Below are 16,983 nucleotides of genomic sequence, written 5' to 3' on the forward strand. Positions count from 1 at the left end.
CTGACGCACCCATACGCACATTCCCCTGCGGCAGGACCAGTGGCCACGACAACGTCAGCAGGGCCAGAGGCGCGGCGCTACTACGATGGCAGTCGAGTGGGAAGGACTAGATGTGAATCCCATCTTGGATCTTGCTCAGAATGTGTTTTCAGCAACGCTGGATGCCATCCCTGAAGCCAAGACGCTCCTCATTGACCCCACATTGGCTGGCCCGTTGGGCTTAATGACAGATCTGGCAGCGCTGCGACAACGTGGTGTAGAAAAGATGTTTTGGATGGAGAAAGTGGATAATACCAGCCGTGTAGCACGTCTGCAAGCTCCTACGAAGCACGTTTTGTACTTATGTCGACCGGAAATCAGTTGGATGAAGACGCTCGCTGCGCACTATGCAGCAGATACAGCAACACAAGCGAACGGAATACCACACTACACCTATACAGTGGCTTTTCTTCCTCATCGAACAGAGACGTGTTTGCACTTTCTCCAAGAGAAAAAGCTCCTGCAGCACATTCGTGTCCTAGATATGGGTCTGGAGTTTACGGTGTTGCATCACGACCTACTCAGCTTGGAAGACCCTTATGCATGGCCTCGCCTGTTCTTGCACGGTGATCATACCCCTCTATTCCATGCAGCACAAGCGCTTATGACTATGCAGCGCACGTATGGTTTGTTCCCTCGGATTGTAGGCAAAGGCGACTTGGCCAATCGTCTCTGCGATCTGCTCGTGCGACAACGCCGAGAACATTTGACGTCCGATGGCCAAGAACAGCTTTCGCTGCGTACAGCAGCCCCAGCTATCGATGCACTGATTGTATTGGACAGGACCGTGGATCTAGCGACCCCATTATCGACGCAGCTTACTTATGAAGGTCTTGTCGACGAAGTCATTGGCATTACCAATGGGTTCATCGATGTCGACGCGGCGTGGGTAGGTGGCGCGCAGTCGACTGGGACAGGAGCCAGAAAAAAAGTACAGATGGATGGCGCGGAGGATGCTTTGCTCGCTTCGATTCGTGATGACAACTTTGCGATTGTAGGTGAGAAATTGCATCGTACAGCCAAGCGGCTCAGCAAAGATTATGAAGGCCGTCATCAGGCCAATACCGTGCGGGAACTACATGCATTTGTTACCAAACTAGGCTCACTTCAAAGTGAACATGCAAGTTTGCGTCTGCATACGTGCATCACTGAATATCTGTTAGCCACAAGCAATTCGGAACGGTTTCATCATGTGTTGGAAGTGCAACAGAATCTGGTGGCAGGCGTCCACTTAGCGCAGCAACTACAGGCTATTGAGGAACTTGTGGATGTAGGTACACCGGTGCTGACAGTGCTTCGATTGGCGTGCCTCGCCTCGTATATTAACCAAGGTCTTAAGCCTGCATGGTTAGAAACATTCCGAACAACCGTCATCCATGCCTACGGATTTGCCTATATGCCTGTCTTGATGGCCCTAGAAAAGATGAAAATACTCTATGCCACACCTACACCGACCCCCAAAGCCCCGAGAGTGTCCAAGTTTGGCACGGTACTCAAGCCATTATGTCTGGTGGATGATGATGTGGATGAACGTACGCCGGATGATATTAGCTACGTGTTCAGTGGGTATGCACCATTGTCCATTCGCCTCATTCAAACGATCTGCCAGCACGATGCCCATCTACACAAAATACCTGTATCTAATTTAGAAACACTTCCTAACGCAGCACGCATTGCTGGATGGCACGGTGTCGAGGAGAGTGTATTGCAACTCCCTGGGGCGACGTTTGACTTCATGCAAGTGGAGGACGAGGCGCCGATGCCAGACGACATGGTCCGCACCACAGTGGTGTTCTTTGTCGGTGGTGTCACGTACGCGGAGATGGCAGCATTACGCCTCATGAGTCAGCAGCAACGTACGCGGAGATTCGTGGTGGCAACGACATCTATGATCAATGGGAATACCCTATTGCAAAGCTTGCAGCAGGAGCCGTGAGCAAAATGTGTGATAGTACTTGTATAGCATGACAAACATGTCTATCTGGGTATATAGGATTTAGGCCGCAGTCGCGCCACGCAACGATGACGTCGCCAGACATCCGTGAACAACGCCAAGCAGGTGCTTGTTTTCGAGGGCTGCCGCCACACGCTCCTTATCGTTGAGCTGCTTGTTGATCGCGCCTTCTGACTGATGCGTGCCCTCTCGAATAGCAATATCAATCTTGTACCGGGACGGAATGGCTCGCATTAAGCGCACACGCAGAGAGAGTCCAATCAGGGTGGCCATACTGCAGTGAGGAATAGTCGGCGTGAATTCAAGGCGCACACAAGGTGCCCGGCCAGCGGAGTAATCGCCTTCATCCACAGTGATATGTGCCTCGTTGACCACTGCAAGCTGTTCCAGCGTGAGTGGATGTTCTGGATCTGTCACAGACCGCACCAAATCGAACACTTCACGTGCATCTATGCGCTGTGCACGTTCGTCATCCGCTTCGTCCAGGTCCGACGATGCAAAGAGGGCTTGCTGTGGCATCAAACTCTCTGAGTGCCACCACATCTCTTCGCTTCCCTGCTTGTCGGAGTCGCGGGTGCGCAATGCACGTGTGGCGTGCACAACGGGGTTCGCATTGTCCATGGTGGTAGTCATAGTGGAAGCAGCGCCATGTTGAAGTTTCAGCCTCCACTTCGTGCCACAGTAGACCACGCGGCAAACAACGATATAATGAAGGATGCGTAGATAGCTATGAAATGATCTATGCATAGTGCAGATCCCTCCTTCAAGCTGAAGAAGGAACATAGATAAATTTCCACAAGAAAGTATACATGATGAAAAACATGGATCCGGCATGAAATTGAAAAGCTGGATTAGAGGGGGGGCATAATCATCACAATAAACACAGGGTACGATTAAGAATTGTGAGAAAAAATAGGTCACGTCCATCCGATGGAGACATAGCAATACGTTTCATCGCGCCTGGTAGGTGCACAAAGAATGACATTATTAGGAGGTTGATGGTGGTGGCATCGACGAAGATGGCATATCCATCCACGGCTCCATCAAAGAGGTATCCAGGAATTCGTCCATCAGGTCATTCTGTCCGTTCCAAGTCACATGCGTAGAAAGGCCCAGTCGTCCAGACACGTCTGTAGGATCCAAGTGCGAAGGCAGTGAATCGGGAATCGACGTTGACGAAGTTAGTGCCATGGCATTCGAATGCGACAGGTCGGGATCTTGCTCAGGCAACATACTCATAGAGTTGGATCGCATGGGGATGGGAGGTGCTGGGTCCGACACAATACCTAAACCACGGGGCTCAAGTAAAGAAGCCGACGAGGACGCCGACGTACTCAATGCTGTCGAATCTAGCAAGGTCATCGGACTCATCGCTGGGGAGAGTGTGGACGCCATGCCAGGGGCCGACTGCTTTTGGCCAAAGACATCCGATAAACCCATATTGGTGCCCAGCGTGGACTGAGCGGTACTAGGGTATGTAGGGTTTAGGGAGGACGACGTGCTGGCATGAGAAGGGGAAGAGTAGCTGCGGGTCATGTCCACAGACTTGTTGGATCGTTCATGGGAATCCAGCGATGCAGGCGCTGGTGCTCTCGTCTCGCTGGCTGTCGCACTCTTCGCCATAGCAGGTTCCGGTTGACGAAGTGGAGAAGCTTGCGTATGAATCAAGGTAGGCGGGGCCAGTGGTGTTGATGGACGAGGCAAAGGATTTGTCGATGTTTTGGTGTCATGGGATGGTCCATTCGTTTGCGAGGCCTGCGGCGCAGGCTGAATTTGTAGACCCAGCAATCCATTTTTATCGTCAGATCGTGCCTTGCCAGACCCCTGTGCCGTGGGGCTTACTGGTGTCTCAGGCGTCGGCTTAGGCACAGATGGACGGTGAGGCGTCGTAGGGTGACTTGGACCAGGTATGCTAGGGCCCAAGATCGAGACACGTGGCGTGCCAGGCTCACGGGCAGCTGTTTCGATGCACTCAAACTCCCATGCAATGACGCCGACAACGTCGCCTAGCCGCGACCCTTGACTGGAAGCAAGAGGATGTTGTGGCGACATTGGGGACAGAGACCGCAGCCCGGAAGGAGCATCTTGCCGTGGAATGACAAACTCTTGCACAAAGGCCAAGCCCGAGACAGCCATGCTCAGCGACGCCCGCTCACTGGGCTGTTTGCTGAATGACGGCATAGGCTCCACGTTGTTGCCATTGTACAGATGCACAGGATGATTGCGGCTTAGAAAGTCCGCCCAGAAATCTGTCGCAAAGGGAACTTGGTACACCCAAGCAAAGCGTGAGTCGTTCGGGATAGGCGAGCGTGGCATGCTGTCACTGTCGGCTCCCGACACACTGCCACGTGCAGGCGCCATACGACGGGGCGGTTCGAGCTTCTCAACCAGCGTGAGCACACATTTTCCATGCGAATAGATCGATAAAACCATCGTCAAGCATGTATCACTCGTGCTAGTCACAGAAAGAGCCGTACCCATGCGATCGTACGATGGTGTGGCCGGATCAGCGCGAGGAAGCGTCATCGGTACATGGACATGAACAAAGGGACACTTGAGAGAACGCTGCATCTCCATGAGCTGAGGGAATCGGAAAGAGGTGGAGATAGGACCGTTGGATGGTAGGAGAGGCAGCTCACCACCTGGATGTAGCACACGCGACATGGCTACCGTATCAATAGACGTATACACATGACGATCGTCTGTTTTGGAGGAAAACGCCCACATGGAGAAGGATGTGGGGATTAATGTAGGTACGGGATCAGCACTCGTAAGCGGGATAGACTTGGTGGTAAGTAACATGCGGCTGTTCACCGATGGCTTGCGCGTTGGCGTATGAGCAGTAGGCGAGCCACTCACATGCAGATTGTCCAGCGCTTTGGAGATAGCACCTGTGGCTGGCGACTGCATAGGTGAATGAGAGACAGGTAGAGGACTGGAGACCGTAGGCGAGAAGGTGGCGCTCGACATACTCATGGGCGAGGTGAGCGCATCCGACGAGGTGAGAGAGAAGCCCAGAAGGCCAACACTGTACTCCGACAAGGCGTGTGCATACATCATACCACCCGCGGGCGTATAATAGTCCTCTTCACTCGTTGGCTCAGCAATAAGTTGTTGGAACTCCATATCACCTCGCTTAACATTCTTCAGCACCTGAATATGACTGGACACCTGCTTACGCGAACGCGTCTTGCCTGTCTTGCGCTCAATATACTCTGCAATAAGCTCATTACGGCCACATGGCTTGCCGTGAACGAGCACTTTTCGTCGGCCCAGCTTCGGAATAAGACGCAACGCCTCCCAAAATGCGACTTCCACATCATCGGGCCACACATCCGTGGATGAATGCCTACTCCGTTCGCGTGTCGTGCGTGGTTGAGGCGAACTGTACTGCCTCTGCATCATAACAGGCGCCGACATGGGCGGGATCATCTGCGGCGGGGTAGACGCCGGTGGTGTCATGGATGGGTGTACATTGAACACAGGCATATTATCACGATTTGGCCAAGGGCAAGTAGCGCCACCATAGCTGTTCGCACGACGCATCACTGGACTGTCTTGGTAGGGTGTCACAGGGATAATGGGAGATGGCATCATGCCTGACGGCCCATTAGCCGACGCCGTACGTAACGTGCGGTGTGCCAATGGTGACAAGTTGTTTGTCATAGGATGGTTGTGCATGGACATATCCATACCATTCGAAGGCGAAGGTGATTCAGGCAGCCCAAACGACATCATATTCGATGGGTAGAACATCGTTCCATTCATGTTGGGTGAAGGAGCCACCATATATCCAAAGGGAGAACCTGGCCCATCCGCTTGGGGTGGGCTAAATTGTTTGGGCGACATGCGCCTGCGCTTGCCATCGGTGGATGAAAGTCCTTGCCCGGGGACAGAACCTGGAACAGGTGAGCTCATTGTCGGCGCATTCATCGGCATCCGACGAACGCCGGAAGGCGAAAGAGGACTTGGCCCTGTCTCCGATGGAGGGCCAGGTCCGAACGGGGAGGAGAAAGAAGGATCACCTTCCATCGCAGGTGCATGCATGGGGAGAGAAGGCGCAGACATCGAGGACGATGCCACGAAATTAGCCGACGACATATTGTCCCGGGTACCGGACCCTGTTGATGTCACAGGCTGTGCTGGCGGGAAATAGAACATAAGCCTCTATATCCACCAACACTGCAATCAGAGGTAGAGGGAAGGGGAAGTAAGTAGTGCTCAAGGTCGACCAAGGCGAGGAAGACGGGGGTGCGCCGCTCTACGGTCTGTCACACTTAGTCCAAGTTTGGATTAGCCTGGCGAAACCACTGTGGAAGCTTGGGCGCCTGTCAAGGAACCACGCGGAGCCTGCCCGTCCAGAGCGTGGCAGACTGGCCAATCTGGGCCCAGGTGCTCGGTAAAGGCGCAGAAGCTGGGGGGAGGGCCTGGTCTGAACTTGCGGTGAATGGAAATCACACAATCAATTGGCTTATTTTGCTCTATAATCAGCCATGTGCTATTCTACTGGTGCAAGGGGGTGCGTGTGCTTAATCAGCGCCAACGCCCCTCTGGCTTCAGCGAAGCACACGTAGAAATTGGCCTGCGCACGTCATCCTCCTCCACACGGCCCAGCTAGAACGGACGGAGAATTTCTGATGTCTGCTTATGCACAAAGTGCGCGGTCTGTCAGTCAGTGACTCTGCCGCGAAGCTGTGCACATACCTCATTCACAGTCGTGCTCCATGCCTGTCGCATGTGTGAGAAAAAGCTAGGAAAAGACGTACCTTGGCCTGCCAAGCAGCCTCACGGATGCGCGCACGCTCCTCCATAGAATCATACTTCCACACGTGGAACACGGTATGCAGCTTCCCTACACGCGAGAACCAGGCACCTTTGGGCTCCGCATACACGCGACGTGCTTCGAGACCCTTGAGCCTAGATGTGAGATTAACTGTATACATACCATGAACGCTCCCATTCCAACAGGTTGCCAGGGTGTAGATGATATGTTCGCATCTCATACACACAGCCATCATCGCCGGAAGTCAGCTCGGGCTTCTTGAAAGAAAAGGCCTGAGACAGATAATTTTGACGGCGCTGGAGCATGGGAAGAGCGGTTGATAGAAACTTGGTGTAGATAGGGCATGTCTTCTGTTGCTTTAGGGCAGCATCAAAGCCCTTGTAGCCTTCATGGCGCCAAATATGGTCTAGAAGGGTAAGTTGGGTTTATACGCACAAAAGCCGCCAAGACCACCAACAACGACCTCATAGTTACCCATCGCATGCGATTGTGCATATGATTCCTCCAATTGGGGATACACAGATGCCCTGATTCAGATAAGACCATATTCATACATACACCAACTCGCGATACTGCTCCGCGTACTCAGGCTTGACATCGGCGCCTGTATACGTTAGCTGAGAAGGCACATACGTTGAATTTCATAGATATAGTTCAAAACTTGGTTTTCGTGCACTTCATGTCCATGCTCATCGCCCTCTTCTTCACCGGACCCATGAAGAATGGTCTATACATGATAGTCAGATATACCACAACGCCAACATACCTTCAACAAACTACTTGGCTTGGACTCTTCACGACGAACACTAGCCACGGAAAATGCACGCTTTGGTACTGCCCAGGCAGCGCGGGCACCATATGAGGAAGTAATCATAGAGCGTATCAGGAGTGACATGATAGCAAGGGGTAGGGATGACAAACGACAACCGCAGCGGTCTCGGCGGCGGCGCAGCCGCGCGGCTCTACCGCTACGACCCCCTCCACTTCGCAGCCTTGACGTGCCCTTATGTGGAGCAACACCCACGAACGCGTCCAACGCCTTTCTCGTTACATACGGGTATCTATTTCCATCGACTCAAGGAAAGCTATGGCACCTTGAGCATCACTAGACGGTGGGAAAAACAAGAGATGCCATCCATTTTCACCCGACTGCATAAATCCATGCTCAGACTCACCACGGCGAATATGGCCTTTCCTTCGCACTTTTTTCGCGCGTTGACCAGCAGTATAACCATCGTCAGGCGCTGGTTGCATTAAAGAGCTGCCTGATCCCAAAGCAAGCCCAAGGCCAGGATATTTAGTTCGCCATGCAATGGGGGTATCACGGAAGCCTGACAATGAGAGAATTGCCCATGGGGTAGAGGCGGAAAAGGAAGAAGCACTGTTTTGCCATACCATGGCTACTAGTTGCTGCAGCAATAGAGTAGGCAAGAACCCTCGTAGACGGAAACGTGTGCAGCAGCTAGGGGTATGGGGTGTGGGTACACGGTACAAAGCCACATAAGGATCACAGCGATCAAAGGTCCGGATGCGAGGAGAATGCCATGCCATGATACCCGCCCATTCGACATGGTCCCATACCTTTTCAAATGCTTCGTTCTCGTCCTCATGAAGGTCGATTGTACCGGTAGGAACAACCACATCATCGATCGTTTGGATGGCGATATCCATGGGAAGAAAACGTAGCGCTGCAGAGGAGCGAAGCAAAGCAGCATGTTCTATGGGCGCCCAAATCCGTGGCTTGTCCGAAGCAGTCAACGTAGATGGTGGTGTCCAAACCATAAGCATGGGCCATGTAGAAGTGCTACCCGAAGAAGAAGCGCGTCGTTCATCCCACGCTTGTAAGCACGCTTTAGCACGCTCGTACCCTCGTTTGCCTGGTACGAAGGACGGGTCTCGTAGAGGAAGCTCCACCACATAACGTGATACAGCCCCGCTGCGTCGGTCGCCCATACGACCAGAGGCGCCATGACTAAACCGACAAGGCCGGCCCACGAGCCCCAATGTTTGGTAGGTATCTTTGCAGAGCGATAGGATAAGCATACCTTGGCCATCCAAGCAAACGGTATCGCCTGCGTCTAGGTGTGTCATGCTAAGTGCATACAGAGAGCCTGTATGAATATACATTTGCATCCACGTAGGCTCCAAGAACAATGCAAGAGGCACCTGAGCCATGCAAGGCCCAGGTCCCGCGGACTCCATTGTCGTCCGTAGTTCGTCTGCAATACCGCGTGAGGTATCAGGAAGAATCAGGTCGAGCTTTGGTCAGTGTCAGGGGAGCATACCTGATGATTAAAAGGGTGTGCCTCGATTGCGTTGTGAATGTGGGAAAGGGATGCTGTCTCCCATGGGTATATACATGATGTGACACGACCGCGCGCTCCTGGCATCTCTCTTTGCCGGTCTGCGCGCATAGCGCTGCGCTTACGCTTGTGCGTACTGCGCGCGACCATACCAGCGTGAGATCAACAGCGCGATGCACAAACGAGGACAACGATGCTAGGTTCGTCTCGGACGTGTCGCTTGTAGCCAATCACGTGGTATGATGTCAGCTCGATGCATGCCAGTCAAGTCGAGCCCCTGCATGCACTCATGCACGCACGCGCTGTCTAAGCCCATACTAAAAATTCCGCTTTCAGTTGCAGTGCCGTGTACCAGAGAGCCTGGCGTTCTTTTACGCTCACCGACCATTCTAGCGTGGACGTACCTGCCATGTCGCTCTTTAAGAAGGCGCAATCGGCCGTCGCGCATAATTCGAAAATCCCAGCGCTGGGAAATAGCGATCTGAAGAAGCTGCAAGAGCTGATTCACACGGAGAAGTCGTACGTGAATGCGAATACGAAGGCAGCGAATGAAATCCAGAACGCGGCGGACTGCCTGCGTGTGTGGAGCAATGGCGAGGGCGATGATCTGGAGGATGTGCTCCCGAAGGTGGCTTTGCTATACGAGCACCTTGCGCGTGCGCAGACACGCTACAACTACTATGTCTCAACCATGCGTCTGCACCTTAAGTCGATCCGTGAGCGTGAAGAAAAGTTCAGTGAGCTGAAAGCCCGTCGCCGTACGCTCACATCGAAGATCGAGAACATGGAGCGCAAGTTGGCCAAGATGGGTCCTGAGAACAAGGATCTCGCCAAGGTCACTAGCAGCTTGAGAGAGCTGCGCAGCGATATGGACGTGTTGAACAATGAGCTGGCGCACGAGGATGCTGCGCTGGGTGACTACAAGCGCGGTACGATCGCTGAGGCGCTCAGTCTGAAGAGCGGAGGCCTTATGGAGCTGGCTGAGAAGGCCATTGTGATTGCAGAGTCGTGTCGGCTGCTTGTGGAAGAGATTCCTCTGGCCCCTACTGCGCCTGGTATGGCGCGCGCGCCATACCGTAGCGAGGCGCGTACCAACCGCCTGCTCCAAGAGGCGGTACGTCAGCTGGAGTCGATCCACTTTGAGCCGCGTGAGTCGCAAATGAACGTGGACCAAACGGTGGCGTCGCCTACGTCGCCGTCGGTGAGTCAGATGCCACGAACGGACGCAGCGTGGGGCGCTGGCGCTGCAGGTATGGGCACCATGGGCTCGCATGATATGGACGACCACATGCATGGCAGCCAGGGGTGGGTCGCCTCGGCGGATCAGGGCCTCGATACGATGCAGGACGATGCGCGGTATGGTGCGCCGGTGGGTCTGCCTACGGTGCATGAAGGTGTGGACGACCAGTACGAAGGCGAGGAGCCTTCGCGACGGTACACCTCGGAGCCGAGGGGCTCAGGCGCCGCTGGCATGCATGCGGTGCAGCCTGAGACCGCTTCGTTGGGCCCGTCGGATATGTACGACGAGATGCCGCAACGGCAGCTGGCAGAAGCGCCAGCGCCGCCGCCCGGTATGTATGCGCCTGACGTGAGTCTGCACCACATGAGCGATGTGGTGCCGGCGTATCCGCCCATGCCACCCAGTGTGACGTCGGCTCCGATGCCGCAAGTGATGGAGACGCCGAACGATGAGCGGCTACAGAACCGTGCGTACTTTGAGGAAGTGGGCGGCACCAAGGCACTGCAAGCGGCTGCAGCTCGCTCTGGTGGCTTCCCGGTGATGGACAACTACTCAACACACAACAACCACACGCCCGGTATGTTTACGATGGACGAAGGAGGACGTAGCATGTCGCCCTCGGCGCTGCGTCCCATTGGCCCGGGCATGAACATGCCTTCGGAGCCCATGCCCAAGCCGGCCTACACACACCCCTCCACGTCAGCGGCTGCGCAACCAGAGATGGTAGCGTCGTCGTCGTCCGCGCCGTCCATGCCGATGGCCCCCTCCATGCCAGTAGCGCCCGTGGCACCATCGGTGCCTAAGCAGCCGCCAATGCTGGCGGAGACAGCGCAGCCGCAACAGCCGCAGCAGCCGCAGCCGCCGCAGCCGCCGCAGCAGCCCCCCTCGTACCTCGCACAGACGGCCTATCCGGAGACGGAGCAGGCCCAGCCACCGGCCTACTTGGCTGCGACGTCGACCGCCGCTATGCCCAGCGCGGAGCGGGCTGCGCCGCCTGTGCAGGTAGGCGGCTACCTGCCGTACGTCAAGGAAGGCCCGTTCTAAAAGAAGCCACGGCCAAGCGGTGGTATGGCATGCTACCATCCGCGCAGAGGCCGCCACCCTTCGGTGATATGTATGGATAATATCGCTTCTTTGTAGATTGCACGTACTACCTATTCTGCTACGACGACGACGATCGGCGGTACGCCCAGGCTGTGTAGAGTATCATGGTCGTCACGCTTCCCAAGACAAAGGAGCCCACCGATTGACGACAGGGCATATATGTTTGCCATGAGCGGCGTGAGCGGCGTGGCACGCGGCGCTGCGGCCAGTCATGATGAATCCAGTGCTGCGCGGTCGAGGGAGAGAGCGCCGCGAGCTCGTCCAATGTGAGCGTATCGCACACTTTCGACATCCATGCCATACGCTCGCCACTGAGGGCCTGCGCAGGCTCGGCCTCCCGTAGCTTGGATCGTAGGAGGCCGACATTGGTGATCGCCGCGCCTACCGCCGGCGGCAAGGCAGACTCGATGCGCTGCCGAAGGAGACGCGCTAGGCGTGGGCCTTGGCCACCCGTCGAGACCATCACTTGCAATGGCCCACGCCGAATCATCGAGCCAAAGTAAAAGTCACAGGAGGCCGGCACATCGGCCACGTTCACAGGGATCTTGCGGGCACGACACCAATCACACACTTCCTGACTGCGCTCCATATCATCGATTGCCGTAAAAATCATCGCGTAGTCGTCGTTTCCATCCTTGCGTTCCAGTTGTGACGGGTTTGTATACCAGTCCGGGATGTATGTCGCAATGACACCCGCCTCGATCCAGGCGGCCAGCGTGGGATGCAGGTGCGCACGAGGCGCCAGCAATGTGATGCGTGCATACGCATGGTACAGATGCACCACCCGACTCACAGCGACTTCTCCGCCACCAATGAGGAGAACGGGTCGGTCTTTGAGCTGCCAGGCAATCAGCAAGCCACCGGCGGGCGTGCGCTCTGCCAACGCCGTGCCCGTGACGTGGCCCATACTGACTGACAAGAAAGAACCAGCCGTAGTGGTGGAGGCTCGTTCCCCTCCACGACGCACGCGTCGTCAACGTGGTGGAGGTGACGTTGACGGGGCTGCTGCCTTCCATGACCACGACGTGGCCGTCCCGATTGGCATCGGCCCGTACGTGGGAGGACGTCGTGCACGCGCTTTGTGCACCGCTCGTCCTCATTGATTCTGCGCCGGAGGACGGTGCGACGTGCACGGACGAGACACTCACGCCCCGCTTTGTCGATGTATGGTGGGGCGCTTGTCAGCATGCCCTCTTGACATCCACGCTCGTGACGTGGGCGCCTACATTGGCCGACAAGGGCCTGTACGAGCGCCTATGTGAAGCATGGCTCGTGCCTTCATCGACACACCCCTTGACTGCCTCCGTGTGGGCTCAATCCCTATCGACCTGCTCGGCCCTGCTCACGGGCCCCACCGCCGCGGCGCTGCATCCAGCCACACGTGATGCCCTCACCGTGGCGCTGACGCGTCTCGATCCGAGTCGCTTGCTCCCAGCCTTATTGGCGGTCTATGATCGCACGACCAAAGCAGCACAACAGGACGCCCAGTGGACAGATATGGTGGCCGAATGCATAGCGCTGCCGACGCGCGTCGCCAATGTGTATGGACCGCTGGCCACGTCATCCTCTACCTATGCATCGCTCCTGGATCAGTATGCGACATGGCACGCACGTCTCGCTACCGCGTTGGCCGACGTACTCACACAGACCACGGCCCCCCGATGCGCACGCCTTGTCACGCGAGCGTTGCAGACAGGTGCGATCCTCTCCACGGCTCGGCCGCCTACGTGGTGGGATCGGCTGTGGCCCACGTTGGCGCAGGCCAAGGCAGACCAGGCCCAGGCATGGGCAGCGCTGTACCAGTGCCTGGACGAGGACGTACGTGGGCCGTACCTACATACGCTCGTGCAAGCCTTGCAAGCCAACGTCGGTACGCAGCCATTCGCCCACCTAGTCGATCCACGAACGGAAACCACACCGGGCTCCGAAGGACGTGCATTCTTCTCCTCGGACGCCCGTGCGTGGGCCGCCATGGCATTGCATGTGCTGACCACGGCTGGTAGCGAGGCGGACGCGCCACGATGGGCCGTGGCGCTCTCGCTGGACGACATGTACACGTCCTATGCTCCTCTTCTGTGTGTGGTCGTAAGTACGTGGGCTATGCAGGCTGAGCCCGACGAAAGTCTGACCTCCCTACTGCACGTATGGAGCGATCCACGACGTATAGAGCGCGCCAGCTTGAAGCATGTCATGACACTCACGACATTGGTCGTCGCAGCCATGCACACATGGCGCCCCACTGAACGTGCGGCGCATTTGCGTACGTACAGTACCTCGCCGAGGTTCTTGCAGGGCGTATCAGCCTACTTGAGCCATGCCGACCCAGCCGTGCGGCGGTGGGGCATGCTGGTCGCCGAGCTGCTTAGTGCAGAGACAGCGGCTCATACACCGCTCCGTTTCCCTGCGTCCGTGTGGGATGGACGTGGCGAGGGCCGCGAAGCGTGCCGCGTGTTGCGTGCTTGGTACATGGACGAGACGCCGTTGGTCCCCATGCCCCAGGCGGTCGCCCTGCCGACCTGCGCACCATGGGCGACAGCGCCGACGCCGCGTCCTCCACGCGCCGCGCCTACGACGACGCGCTTGCCGCGCCGCGTCCCACCGCGCCAAAAGCCCTTGATTGAGGTTGTGGAAGACACCTCGCCACGGAATCATGACGAAAAGGAGGAGAGCGAGGAAGAGGAGGAAGAAGACGTGCCCAACGACAGTGACGAGGACGGCGCTACGATACCCACAGATACCCACGACGAGCGTGATACATCGACCATGCTGGACGAGGCGCTACGTACGAAAAAGCGCGCACCTGTCTATATTTATGAACTGGCCCCACTTCTTCGTGAGCGCGATGTGCATGCCAACAAGCTGGGCCTCAAGCATGCCGAAGCGCTGATCCGTCGCAAAACGGGGTGGGGAGCGGAGATTGCAGAGCAGGCCGTCGACTTGACGATAGCCTTGGCATCGATGCAGGACAATTTTGGGCTGCCTCGTATGGACGAGCGTCGCACGGCAGCCCTAGCAGCGCTGTGCATAGCAGCTCCAGCTCCGGTCGTCGATGCGCTGTACGAGCAGTGCTTTACGCCCCACTATGCCTTGCAGCAACGCTTGGCGATGCTACGTGCAGTGGGCCTCGCGGCGCAGGAGCTGGCCGGGATGCCCACGCCGTCGTCGTCGCCCGCCGATCGGGCTTCAGAACTGGTCGATCATGCCTTAGAGCGCGTCCACCAAGCCGGCGAGACACGGATCGTACAAGCGTCGCCGCAGCGTGAGGCGGATGTACGTCGTTGGCAGGCCGCTATGCGAACATCCGCTGGGACGACCCATGGCACAGCGCTGCCTACGTGGAGTGTCCGACCGACAGTCTCTTGGACCCAGGTGGCAGGCCCGCACTTTATTGGGCCGCTGGTCTACCGATGCCAGCAAGCGCGGCAGTCGACGTCGCGTACGTATGCAGGCTCAGAGGCGGTGTATACGCCCACGCTTATCGCGGCCGTGCTGCATACGCTGTGTATACTGTGCTATGCAGGCCGACACACGGCGTTTTTCGCGACGCGCATCGCGCCAGATGTGTTGCAGATGGCCGAACGATGTGCGACGGAACTGGACGAGGTGGACCTGCAAGTGCCCCAAGCGGCCATGGCCCTGGTCTTGACCGTACTGGATATTGTCGAAGAGGACAGCCGTGATCATGGCGCGCACTTTGCTCAGACGCATGCACGTCTGCTCACGCGTCTGCAGGGCGTAGCACAGGCCGTATGGGAGGCGTCCCATCTTCAGCCCGGAGATGCCCCCTCGCTGCAAGCGGATGCGGCGACGCGCGCGGCCGGCGTGCTGTTGCGCATTGCCGACATGCAAGAGGCGGCGTACCGAGTGCTCCTACAACAACGTACATAGGGCATAGATGGGTATGACAAGAAAACAATCGCTATGAGTACACTATGTAGAAAGAACCATCAACAACGTGACTACTACACAAGGCGCGCACGCTTGTTCGCCTCCGCATCGAGGCCGTGCGAGCCCAGCATGTTGGTCGCATGCTCCAAGCCGGCATTGCCGCTATGAGCGTGCTCCAACGACACACCCAGGTCCTGCTCGGCGTGCGTGCCATCGGCCGCGCCGCCCTGGTAGGTCTGTTGCGTAGCGAATCGCTGGTCCTGGTAGGCATGCGCACCGGCGTTGTCTTGCGTACCCGCCTTGTCAGCACCGTTCGACGCAGAATTCGCCTCGGCCATGCCGAGCTGCGCACGCAGACGCTCCACCTCACGACGGCTTTCATCGAGTGACATGCTCAAATCGTTCATCGCTTGGTCCATTAGCAGCTTCTCCAGCGTCCACTTCTCAATGTTGCTCGCCTCATTGTTCTTCAGGTCCTGAATGTAGCGCACGGCCGCAATAATGATCGAGCCCTTGTTGGTGTTTTTCACGTCGCAGCCAGGCACAATCTGCGAGAGCTGCACAATACCGTCATTGATGGCCGAGCGACGACGACGTTCCACTTCCTTGTGGTTGTCCTTGCGTTGGCGATCCAGCTCAGGGCCCTTGCGCTTGTATCGTGCATTGCCCAGAGCATGGTCACTGACAAATTTGGCATCCATGCCAGCGTCGGCGCCCAACGTAGCGTCGCGCTCACCCAACGCATGCGCCTGCGAGTGCGGCGGGAGCTGACGGCCTGCCAACGTGCCCATGGCTGCCAACGCGGCAGCCGTAGCAGCGGGGTCATGCGCTGCGGACGGTCCGCCCTTGTGCGCTTGGCCATGCACATGACGTTGGTGCTGCATATCATGCTCCATACCGGGCGGTGGAGGTGCGTCGCCCAGATGCGAGGAAGCCTCCGAGAGGCCGCCGGCACCGCTCGTCATGTCATCTTCGGAGGCCATGCCACCCGCATTCGTCCGCTTGAACGAGGAGGCAAACGACGTCAGCGTCGACGCGGCTTGGCCCAGGCCAGGTGGCAGATGCGCCAAAGCGTTCGCGGAATCGTACTGGTTCGAGCCATAGCCATGTTGATCGCCACCGTCGGTAGCACGAGCTGCAGCCACAATGCTCTCCAGTTGTTCCTGGTTGAGACCAGCCAGAATAGTGCCTACATCCTTCTCAATCACCGATTGCGAGGGGTTCTGGCTGCCATCGGAGGTACGCGTACCAGTGGCGTCTGTACCTTCCGGCGCGGTGCCCGAGTTAGGGTACGCCGACGACTGGTCGACGTACGCTTGTGGCGCGTCACTAGGCGCCGTAGGTGCGGCTCCGGTAGGGGGCGTCATACTCAAGGTGGAAATAGCCTAGCCGTGGAGCAATACGCGGTGTTGGGATTCAGACGCGTTGCGCGTTCGCAGCGAGCAAGTCACGGGACGCGGCAAGGAGGAGGAAGTCACGTTTCGGACGGGGTGGCTGGTTTTGCAGGCCCCGTCCCTCCCCGGGCGAAGGCTCGGCATCGCTGAAGAAAAATTTGGGAAAGCGAAAACACGTCCGGCCGAGAGACTTGCCGCAGCACCGGTGAGGGTCTCGTACCCGATCGGGCGAGGCATTTTCACGTCAACGTGTGAATAAGGAGGGGCATTTTTCCAAT

The 16,983-nt window shown here is 57.0% G+C and overlaps 9 protein-coding genes across 9 annotated transcripts; 3 read left to right on the forward strand and 6 right to left on the reverse strand.

Annotated features, from left to right (window-relative positions):
* Window positions 1-85: 85 nt before the first annotated feature.
* Window positions 86-1,975, forward strand: Malapachy_3185 (atp binding protein; the record flags this gene model as incomplete). Its single annotated transcript, XM_018137662.1, has 1 exon — window positions 86-1,975. One exon carries the CDS (start codon window positions 86-88, stop codon window positions 1,973-1,975), a length of 1,890 nt encoding a protein of 629 aa, XP_017993767.1.
* Window positions 1,976-2,035: 60 nt separating this feature from the next.
* Malapachy_3196 (hypothetical protein) lies at window positions 2,036-2,614 on the reverse strand (the record flags this gene model as incomplete). The annotated part of the gene is made up of 1 exon (XM_018137673.1): window positions 2,036-2,614. One exon carries the CDS (start codon window positions 2,612-2,614, stop codon window positions 2,036-2,038), a length of 579 nt encoding a protein of 192 aa, XP_017993721.1.
* Window positions 2,615-2,980: 366 nt separating this feature from the next.
* Window positions 2,981-5,782, reverse strand: Malapachy_3226 (putative tea atts type dna binding protein; the record flags this gene model as incomplete). The annotated part of the gene is made up of 1 exon (XM_018137703.1): window positions 2,981-5,782. The coding sequence occupies one exon, from the start codon at window positions 5,780-5,782 to the stop codon at window positions 2,981-2,983; it is 2,802 nt and encodes a 933-aa protein (XP_017993773.1).
* An 825-nt stretch (window positions 5,783-6,607) lies between these two features.
* Window positions 6,608-7,671, reverse strand: Malapachy_3211 (hypothetical protein; the record flags this gene model as incomplete). Its single annotated transcript, XM_018137688.1, has 8 exons — window positions 6,608-6,658; window positions 6,698-6,721; window positions 6,760-6,910; window positions 6,939-7,182; window positions 7,212-7,303; window positions 7,335-7,380; window positions 7,410-7,503; window positions 7,543-7,671. The coding sequence occupies 8 exons, from the start codon at window positions 7,669-7,671 to the stop codon at window positions 6,608-6,610; spliced, it is 831 nt and encodes a 276-aa protein (XP_017993727.1).
* A 152-nt stretch (window positions 7,672-7,823) lies between these two features.
* Malapachy_3232 (hypothetical protein) lies at window positions 7,824-8,447 on the reverse strand (the record flags this gene model as incomplete). Its single annotated transcript, XM_018137709.1, has 1 exon — window positions 7,824-8,447. The coding sequence occupies one exon, from the start codon at window positions 8,445-8,447 to the stop codon at window positions 7,824-7,826; it is 624 nt and encodes a 207-aa protein (XP_017993837.1).
* Window positions 8,448-9,488: 1,041 nt separating this feature from the next.
* Malapachy_3193 (hypothetical protein) lies at window positions 9,489-11,363 on the forward strand (the record flags this gene model as incomplete). The annotated part of the gene is made up of 1 exon (XM_018137670.1): window positions 9,489-11,363. The coding sequence occupies one exon, from the start codon at window positions 9,489-9,491 to the stop codon at window positions 11,361-11,363; it is 1,875 nt and encodes a 624-aa protein (XP_017993718.1).
* A 118-nt stretch (window positions 11,364-11,481) lies between these two features.
* Malapachy_3201 (siroheme synthase) lies at window positions 11,482-12,330 on the reverse strand (the record flags this gene model as incomplete). Its single annotated transcript, XM_018137678.1, has 1 exon — window positions 11,482-12,330. One exon carries the CDS (start codon window positions 12,328-12,330, stop codon window positions 11,482-11,484), a length of 849 nt encoding a protein of 282 aa, XP_017993684.1.
* A 107-nt stretch (window positions 12,331-12,437) lies between these two features.
* Malapachy_3215 (hypothetical protein) lies at window positions 12,438-15,311 on the forward strand (the record flags this gene model as incomplete). The annotated part of the gene is made up of 1 exon (XM_018137692.1): window positions 12,438-15,311. The coding sequence occupies one exon, from the start codon at window positions 12,438-12,440 to the stop codon at window positions 15,309-15,311; it is 2,874 nt and encodes a 957-aa protein (XP_017993731.1).
* Window positions 15,312-15,385: 74 nt separating this feature from the next.
* On the reverse strand, window positions 15,386-16,678 carry Malapachy_3229 (centromere binding factor 1; the record flags this gene model as incomplete). The annotated part of the gene is made up of 1 exon (XM_018137706.1): window positions 15,386-16,678. The coding sequence occupies one exon, from the start codon at window positions 16,676-16,678 to the stop codon at window positions 15,386-15,388; it is 1,293 nt and encodes a 430-aa protein (XP_017993780.1).
* Window positions 16,679-16,983: the final 305 nt, after the last annotated feature.

Source organism: Malassezia pachydermatis, assembly GCF_001278385.1.
Source record: "Malassezia pachydermatis strain CBS 1879 chromosome Unknown scaffold1, whole genome shotgun sequence".
Classification (NCBI taxonomy): domain Eukaryota; kingdom Fungi; phylum Basidiomycota; class Malasseziomycetes; order Malasseziales; family Malasseziaceae; genus Malassezia; species Malassezia pachydermatis.